The sequence below is a fragment of the Salvelinus sp. IW2-2015 genome, unplaced genomic scaffold (assembly GCF_002910315.2).
Source record: "Salvelinus sp. IW2-2015 unplaced genomic scaffold, ASM291031v2 Un_scaffold2453, whole genome shotgun sequence".
Lineage (NCBI taxonomy): Eukaryota > Metazoa > Chordata > Actinopteri > Salmoniformes > Salmonidae > Salvelinus > Salvelinus sp. IW2-2015.
This window is the reverse complement of record NW_019943773.1, coordinates 36,673-46,725: the sequence shown is the minus strand read 5'-3', so window position 1 is coordinate 46,725 and position 10,053 is coordinate 36,673. Positions and strand designations below refer to the sequence as shown.

Here is a 10,053-nt window from a genome sequence, read left to right as displayed (position 1 = left end):
ATGACTGTATGGCATACTGTAGACCTCTCTATGACTGTTGGATGACTAGTAGACTTGTGTCTATGATGCTAGGATATGACGTGTTTAAAGAACGCATTTAATGTGTCCTTGTAGACACCTTGTCTATGGATGATAGGATATGTGAGAACCTCTTCTTCTTGTATGACTTGTAGGAATGACTGTAAAGAAGCATTATCTTTGTATATACTAGTTAGGATGATGTAGACCCCTCTATGACTGGTAGGATGACTGTAAAGACCTCTTATGACTGTAAGGATGACTTAACCCTCTTTATGAACTTGTGTTAGGATGGACTGTAGGAACTGTCAACATGACTGGTGGGGAAATGCACTTTTTGTAAGACCCTCTTTTCTTGACTAGTAGATAAAACGTAGAACCTTTCTTCTATTGTTGTGTTAAGGTCATGACTTGTAACTCTTTCTAATGTCTGAGATGCTGTAAAGAACCATGTTTATGTCCCTTTAGTATGACTTTGTTAAGAACCTGTTCCATATGAACTTGTAAGGTGATTAAAGACCCCTCTTATGTACGTAGGATGACGTAGAACTCTCTATGGTCCCCTGTGATACAGGACTGCTCATAAATAATGTGTCTGGCAACACAGAGACTACAGGACCGCTCATAAATAATGTGTCTGTCAACACAATAATAAGGTGATTGATGACAAGACTGGATGGATTGTTATGTTACTTCATAGACCTGGCTAGTTTTAATGCATTGTAGAAGTATGTGGGTGTGGACAATATTTAACAAAACACACACAGACCTACTTCTTTACAGGACACGATCATTTGGAAAATTGTTTATTTAAGTAATTTCTACAACAATCTATTTCAAACAACTAAATATGGTTTACAGATTATTTAACAGATTGTTTGAAAGGATTACAGTACTGTGATGTCGAGGGCYACAGTAGACTACAATATGTTGACCTAACAGCTAACACAGACAAAAGCAATGACATGCAGTAATGTAGTATTATTTCACAGGTGTTACAGAGGCAATGAGCTGGCCACCCTGCTGTATATGGGTGCATATTGAAGACATTGCTTTTAATTTTGTAATTGCTTCTCTGGAAACCTGCAACGTCATGAACTGTAKGAATGTTTTTTCAGAAACATTACATTTTTTGATGCGCGTTCATCTCACCTTGTATCTCGAGCCATCTGACAGACGGAGTCAAAAAAATGCAGCATGTGATATTTCATATCTAATCTAAAATATTGTGTTCCCAAGGGCAAGTTAGTATAGTGTATATATATATAGTCCATCAAATGGTTTGCCTAAGGAAATCAATCAATCATTACATGGATTACATTCAGTAACTGTAGTCAAAATCACCCAGTCACAACAATATTAAACAGCTAGTTTAGTGTGAAGGCACTTCACGCAATTAAGATGCAGGTGTTATTTGTTGCAATCAAAAAGTGCCAAACATTCACATTTCACAAGGATCAAGATATCACCAAAATGCTCCACCCTCTACTACGCTAATACCCTGGCCTGCCTATCTTTACAATACCTTGTCCGACTAAACTGTGGGGAAATGGCCGCCTCAAACGGCACACTTTTCCCAATATAGTGCASTACTTTTGACCAGAGTAGTGGTCAAAAGTAGTGGACTACATAGAGTCTAGGGTGTAATTTGGGACGCCACCCCCACCTGGGTCTGTTCCTGGTGCTATGCTACCTTAGTGAGCCGTAGGTCTCCAAAGACTCGCAGGGCGGTGAGAGAGGCCAGCGGAGTCAGACGATGAGTGAAGCCACACAGAGGCTGGCCATCCACCAGGATACGGAACTGCTGGTGTACACTAATTACACGATCTAACAACTAATCCTTACCTATACAGATCTACACTAATAACAGATCTAACGCTAATACATCTAAGCCTAATCACACGTAATATCAACTGATACGTATATAGCTACGCTAATACAGATAGAACACAGATCTACAAGCTAATACAATAGATACATAACAAACTACATCATAGATCTACACTAATACACAGATCTAACACTACATACACAGATCTAACACTGAATACACAGATGCTAACACTAACTACACAGATACTAATCTGATACAACAGATCTACACTGATAGCACAGATCTACGCTGAATCACAGTCTACATACAGATCTACACTAATACACAGATCTACACTAATACACAGATTCTACACTACTACCAAATTACACTAATTCAACAGATCTAACATAATACACAGATCTACACTAATACACAGATCTACACTAATTCAGCTAGATCTACACTAAACACGATCATACACTACATACATAGATTACACTAAATACATAGATCTACACTAATACACAGATCTACACTAATACACAGATCATACACGAATACACAGATCTACAACTAATACACAGATCTACCACTGATACACAGATCTACACTGATACACAGATCTACGCTAATACACAGATCTACAACCTAATTAACAGATCTACACTAATACACAGATCTACACAATACACAGATCTACGCTAATACACAGATCTATACAACGACTAATACACAGATCTCACGCTAATACCAGATTACGCTAATACAAGATCTACGCTATACACTAGATCTACGCTACATTACACTAGATGTACGCTAATACACAGATCTACACTAATTAACAGATCTACACTAATACCACAATCTACACGTATACACAGATCTACGCAATACACAGATCTGACGCTATACACAGATCTACGCTAATACACAGATCTACGCTAATACACAGATCCTACGGCTAATACACATACGAATCATCACTATCCAAAATCAATATACAACAATATACACATCAATACACAGTATCTACAATTAGATACACAGATCTACACTAATTCACTGCCAAAAATGAGCGATATAAAAGTATATGAAAGCAGGTGTTTCAACAGGTGTGGTTCCTGAGTTTAATTAAGCAATTAACATCCCACTCATGCTTAGGGTCATGTATAAACAAAAATGCTAGGCAGGCCATTATTTTAGCTACCATGGGTTACGCCCGCGTAGGATGACAATGCCGCCGTCCACAGGCAAGGAGTGGTCACTGAATGGTTTTATGAGCTGAAAAGGATGGTAGAACATATGTTGTTGCTGTCTCAGTGACGCAGATCTGCAAACCCAATGTAACACTTATGGGGCTTATCAGTCATACATGTCGGTCCTACGTTAACACACAGGCCAGCAGTCACACCGAGGCCAGCAGTCATACACAGCCAGCAGTCATACACAGGCCAGCAGTCATACAACAGCCAGCAGTCATACACAGGCCAGCAGTCCATCACACAGGCCAGCAGTCATACACAGGCCAACAGGTCATACACAAGGCAGCAGTCACACACAGGGCCTTTAGAAGTCACACAAGGCCACGCAGTCAAACACACAGGCCAGCAGTCATACACAGGCCAGCAGTCATACACAGGCAGCATCATACACAGGCCAGCAGTCATACAAACAGGCCAGCATCACTCCACAGGCCAGCAGTCACACACAGGCAGCAGTCATCACAGCAGGCCAGCAGTCACCAAGGCCAGCAGTCATACACAGGCCAGCAGTCATACACAGGCCAGCAGTCACTACACAGGCAGCAGTCATCCACAGGCCCAGCAGTCATACACAGCCAGAGTCACACACAGGCCAGCAGTCCCACACAGGCCAGCAGTCACCACAGCCAGCAGTCATACACGGCCAGCAGTCATAACACAGGCCAGCAGTCACACACAGGCCAGCAGTCACACATACAGGCCAGCAGTCACACACAGGCCAGCAGTCACACAACAGGCCAGCATCATACACAGGCCAGCAGTCACACACAGGTCAGCAGTCACACCCAGGCCAGCAGTCATACCAGGCCAGCAGTGCATACACAGCAAGCAGTCATACCAGGCCAGCAGTCAACACCAGGCCAGCCAGTCATACACCCGCAGCAGTCACAACACAGGCAGCAGTCACACACATGGGGGGCCGGGGGGGGCCCCCAGCAGTCACAACACAGGCCAGAGTCACACACAGGCCAGCAGTCCATACAAAGGCCAGCAGTCACACACAGGCCAGCAGTCACCCACAGGCCAGCAGTCATATACACAGGCCAGCAGTCATACACAGGCCAGCAGTCATACACAGGCCACAGTCATACACAGGCCAGCAGTCATACACAGGCCAGCAGTCATACACAGGCAGCGCAGTCATACACGGCCAGAGTCATACACAGGCCAGCAGTCTACACAGGCCAGCAGTCATAACCATGTCGGCCTACATCCATAGTCAGACCTACAGTCACACACAGGCCTACAGTACAGTCCCATACTACAGTCATAGTCAAGAAGATACAGTCATACACAGGCCTATAAGTCCATGCTACAGTCATAGTCCAGGCTACAGTCACAGTCAGGTCAAGGTACAGCCTACAGACATAGATAGGTCTACAGTCATCCTACAGACTATAGATAGGTCTACAGTCATCCTCCGACAATAGAACGGTCTACCGTCATCCCTACAGTCATAGAGAGGGTCTACAGTCATCCTACAGTCATAGCTAGAGGTCTAACAGTCATCCTACCAGTCTATGAAGTGTCTACAGTCATCCTACAGTCATAGATAGGTCTACAGTCATCCTAAGCAGTTTACGTATCACGTATCAGAAGGTCTACCAGTCATCCTACAGTCTAGAGAGTATCTACAGTCATCCTACAGTCATAGAAGTGTCTACCGCACATCCTACAGTCATGACAGGTTTCTACAGTCATCCTACACGTCATAGATAGGATCTACAGTCATCCTACAGTCATAGATGAGGGTCTACAGTCATCCTACAGTCATAGATCAGTCTCTACCAGTCATCCTACAGTCCAACGAGAGGGTCTACAGAGCATCCTACAGTCATAGAGGGGTCTACAGTCATCCTACAGTCCATAGAGAGGGTCTAACAGTCATCCTACAGTCATAGAGAGGGTCTACAGTCATCCTACAGAGTCATAGAGAGGGTCTACAGTCATCCTACAAGACATAGAGAGGGTCCTCACAGTCATCCCTACAGTCATAGAGAGGGTCTACAGTCATCCTAAGACATAGAGAGGGTCTACAGTCATCCTACAGTCATAGAGAGGGTCTACAGTCATCCTACAGACATAGAGAGGGTCTACGTCATCTACAGTCATAGAGAGGGTCTTACGCATCCATCCTACAGTCATGCAGAGAGGTCTACAGTCATCCTACAACATAGAGAGGGTCTACAGTCATCCTACAGTCATAGAGAGGGTCTACAGTCATCCTACAGCATAGAGAGGGTCTACAGTCTCATCCACAGTCATAGAGAGGGTCTACAGTCATCCTACAGTCATAGAGAAGGGTTACAGTCATCCTAACAGACATAGAGAGGGTCTACAGTCATCCTACAGGTCATAAGAGAGAGGTCTACAGTCATCCTACAGACATAGACAGGGTCTACAGTATCCTACAGCATAGAGAGGGTCTACAGTCATCCTACAGTCATAGAGCAGGTCTAACCGTCATCGCTACAGTCATAGAGAGGGTCTACAGTCATCTAAGTCAGTCGAGAGGGTTACAGTCATCCTACAGTCATGAGAGAGGGTCTACAGTCATCCTACACAGTCATAGAGAGGTCTACAGTCATCTACAGACATAGAGAGGGTCTACAGTCATCCTACAGTCATGAGAGGGTCTACAGTCACCTAAGTCATAGACAGGTCTACAGTCATCCTACAGTCATAGAGAGGGTCTACAGTCATCCTACAGTCATAGAGAGGGTCTACAGTCATCCTACATCATAGAGAGGGGTCTACAGTCATCCTACAGTCATAGAGAGGGTTCTACAAGATCCAGTCACTACAGTATAGACAGGTCTACAGTCTATCCTACAAGTCACATCAGAGAGGGTCTACAGTCATCCTAAAGTTCATAGAGAGGGTCTACAGTCATCCTACAGTCAAGAGAGGGGTCTACAAGTCATCTACCAGACATAGGAGAGGGTCTACAGTCCATCCTACAGTCATAGAGAGGGTCCTACAGTCATCCATACAGTCATAGAGAGGGTCTACAGTCATCCACACGTCATAGACAGGTCTACAGTCATCTACAGTCATAGGGGAGAGTGGTCTACAGTCATCCTACAGACATAGAGAGGGTCCTACAAGTCATCATACAGTCCATAGATAGAGGGTCTACAGTCATCCTAACAGTCATGAGAGGGTCTACAGTCATCCTACAGAGCATAGAGAGGGTCTCACAGTCATCCTACAGTCATGAAGGTCTACAGTCCATCTACAGTCATAGAGAGGGCTACGTCTCCTACAGTCATAGCTCATCACCAGCCATAGAGAGGGTCTACAGTCATCTACATAGAGAGGGTCTATCAGTCATCCTACGATGAGAGGGTCTACAGTCTCTACAGTCATAGAGAGGTCTAACAGTCATCCTACCAGTCATCAGACAGGTCTACAGTCATCCTACAGTCATAGAGAGGGTCTACAGTCATCCTACAGTATAGAGAGGGTCGTCTAGTCATAGAGGGTCCTACAAGTCATCCATCAGTCATAGAGAGGGTCTACAGTCATCCTACAGTCACATAGCAGAGGGTCTACAGTCATCCTACAGTCATAGAGAGGGTCTACACAGTATCCTACAGTCCATAGACAGGTCTATCAGTCATCCTACGTCATAGAGAGGGTCTACAGTCATCCTACGAATCTAGAGAGGGTCTACAGTCATCCTACAGACATAGATCGGTCTACAGTCATCCTACAGTCATAGAAGAGAGGTCTACAGTCATCCTACAGTCATCGAGAGGGTCTACAGTCATCCTACAGTCATAGAAGGTCTACAGTCATCCTACAGTCATAGAGACGGGTCCCTACAGTCATCCTACAGAGTCATAGAGAGGGTCTACCAGTCATTCCTACAGCATAGAGAGGTAGTCTACAGTCATCCTACAGATCATAGAGAGGGTCTACAGTCATCCTACAGTCATAGAGAGGTCTACAGTCATCCTCAGTCATAGACGAGGGTCTACAGTCATCCTACAGTCAAGAGAGGGTCTACAGTCATCTACAGTCATAGAGAGGGTCTACAGTCATCCTACAGTCATCAGACAGGTCTACGTCATCCTACAGTCATAGAGAAGGGTCTACAGTCATCCCTACAGTCATAGAGGGTTACAGTCATCCTACGTCATAGAGAGGGTCTACGTCATCCTACAATGAGGGTCTACAGTCATCCTACAGTCATAGAGAGGTCTACAGTCATCCTACAGTCATAGAGAGGGTCTACAGGTCATCCTACAGTCATAGAGAAGGGTCTACAGTCTCCTACAGTCATAGAGAGGGTCTACAGTCATCCTACAGTCATAGAGAGGGTCTACAGTCATCTACAGTCATAGAGAGGGTCTACAGTCATCCTACAGTCATAGAGAGGGTCTACAGGTCATCCTACAGTCATAGAGAGGGTTACAGTCATCCTACAGTCATAGAGAGGGTCTACAGTCATTACCAGACCATAGAGAGGGTCTACAGTCATCCTACAGCATAGAGAGGGTCTACAGTCATCTACAGTCATAGAGAGGGTCTCACAGTCATCCTAACAGTCATCGAGAGGGTCTACAGTCATCCCTACAGTCATAGAGAGGGTCTACAGTCATCTCAGTACAGTCCATGAGAGGGTCTACAGTCATCCTAGTCATAGAGAGGGTCATACGTCATCCTAGCAGTCATAGAAGTTCTACAGTCATCCTACAGTCATAGAAGGTCTACAGTCATCCTACGTCATAGAGAGGGTCTACAGTCATCCTCAGTCATAGAGAGGGTCTAGTCATCTATCAGTCATAGAGAGGGTCTACAGTCATCCTACAGTCATGAGAGGGGTCCTACAGTCACCTACAGTCAATAGAGAGGGTCTACAGTCATCCTACAGACATGAGAAGGGTCTACAGTCATCCTACAGTCATAGAGAGGGTCTACAGTCATCCTACAGTCATAGAAGGTCTAGCAGTCATCTACAGTCTAGACAGGTCTACAGTCATCCTACAGTCATAGACAGGTCTACAGTCATCCTACAGTCATAGAGAGGGTCTACAGTCATCCTACAGTCATAGAGAGGGTCTACAGTCATCCTACAGTCATAGAAGGTCTACAGTCATCCTACAGACATAGAGAGGGTCTACAGTCATCCTACAGTCATAGACAGGTCTAAGTACTCATCCTACAGTCATAGAGAGGGTCTACAGTCATCCTACAGTCATAGAGGAGGTCTACAGTCATCCTACAGACATAGAGAGGGTCTACAGTCATCCTACAGTCATAGAGAGGGTCTACAGTCATCCTACAGTCATAGACAGGTCTACATCATGCCTACAGCATAGACAGGTCTACAGTCATCCTCAGACATAGAGGGTCTACGTCATCTACGACATGAGGGGTGCTACAGTCATCCTACAGTCATAGAGAGGGGTCTACAGTCATCCTACAGTCATAGACAGGTCTACAGTCATCCTACAGTCATAGAGAGGGTCTACAGTCTCCTACAGTCATAGAGAGGGTTCTACAGTCATCCTATCAGTCATAGAGAAGGGTCTACAGTCATCCTACAGTCATAGACAGGTCTACAGTCATCCTACAGTCATAGAGAGGGTCTACAGTCATCCTACAGTCATAGACAGGTCTACAGTCATCCTACAGTCATAGAGAGGGTCTACAGTATCCTACAGTCATAGAGAGGTCTACAAGTCATCTACAGTCATAGAAGGTCTACAGTCATCTACAAGTCATAGAGAGGGTCTACAGTCCATCCTACAGTCATAGAGAGGGTCTACAGTCATCCTACAGTCATAGAGAGGGTCTACAAGTCATCTACAGTCATAGAGAGGGGTCACAGTCATCCTACAGACTAGAGAGGGTCTACGTCATCCTACAGTCATAGAGAGGGTCTACAGTCATCCTACAGTCATAGAGGTCTACAGTCATCCTACAAGTCATCGAGAGGGTCTACAGTCATCCATACAGTCATAGCCCAGAGGGATCTACAGTATCCTACAGAGTCAGTAGACCGTAGTCATAGCAGTCATCCTACGTACATCGAGAGGGTCTAAGTCATCCTACAGTCATAGAGAGGGTCTACAGTCATCCTACAGTACATAGCAGAGGGTCTACAGTCATCCTACAGTCATAGAGAGGGTCTACAGTCATCCTACAGCATAGAGAGGGTCTACAGTCTCCTACAGTCATAGAGAGGGTCTACAGTCATCTACAGTCATAGCAGGTTTACACGTCATCTACAGTCATAGAGAGGGTCTAAGTCATCCAAGTCATAGAGAGGGTCTACAGTCATCCTACAGTCATAGAGAGGTCTAAACAGTCATCCTACAGTCATAGGAGAGGGTCTATCAGTCATCCTACAGGTCATAGGAGGTCTACAGTCATCTACAGTCATAGAGAGGGTCTACAGTCATCCTACAGTCATAGAAGGTCTAAGTCTCCCAGTCATGACAGGTCTACAGTCATCCTACAGTCATAGAGAGGGTCTACAGTCATCCTACAGTCATAGAGAGGGTCTACAGTCATCCTACAGTCATAGAGAAGGGTCTACAGACTCAATCAGTCTACAGTCATAGAGAGGGTCTACAGTCATCCTACAGTATAGAGAGGGTCCTACAGTATCCTACAGTCATAGAGAGGGTCCTTACAGTCCATCCATATCAAGTACATAGAGAGGGTCTACAGTCATCCTACAGTCATAAGAAGTTAAAACATCTTAAGGGTGAATAGGAACAGGTAACAGTCTACAGATCCTCAGACTAGAGTGGGTCTACAGTCATCTACAGCATTAGAGGGTTACAGTCATCCTACAGTCATAGAGAGGGTCTACAAGTATCCTACGTAATGAGTCTAGTCCACGCTAGAGGGGTCTAAGTCATCCTACAGTCATAGAGAGGGGTCTACAGCTCATCCTCACAGTTATAGAGGGGTCTACAAGTCATCACAGTCATAGAGGAG

At 44.9% G+C, this 10,053-nt stretch overlaps 1 protein-coding gene across 1 annotated transcript in view; it reads right to left on the bottom strand.

Annotated features, from left to right (window-relative positions):
• Window positions 1–807: 807 nt before the first annotated feature.
• The window catches only part of si:ch211-10a23.2 (GLECT and Gal-bind_lectin domain-containing protein), a 12,370-nt gene continuing 3,124 nt past the window's right edge, over window positions 808–10,053 (bottom strand). Inside the window, exon 4 of the mRNA XM_070440350.1 lies at window positions 808–1,852. Coding sequence (XP_070296451.1) covers window positions 1,703–1,852 — 150 coding nt within the window. The 3' untranslated portion in view covers window positions 808–1,702. The remainder of the gene's footprint in view (window positions 1,853–10,053) is intronic.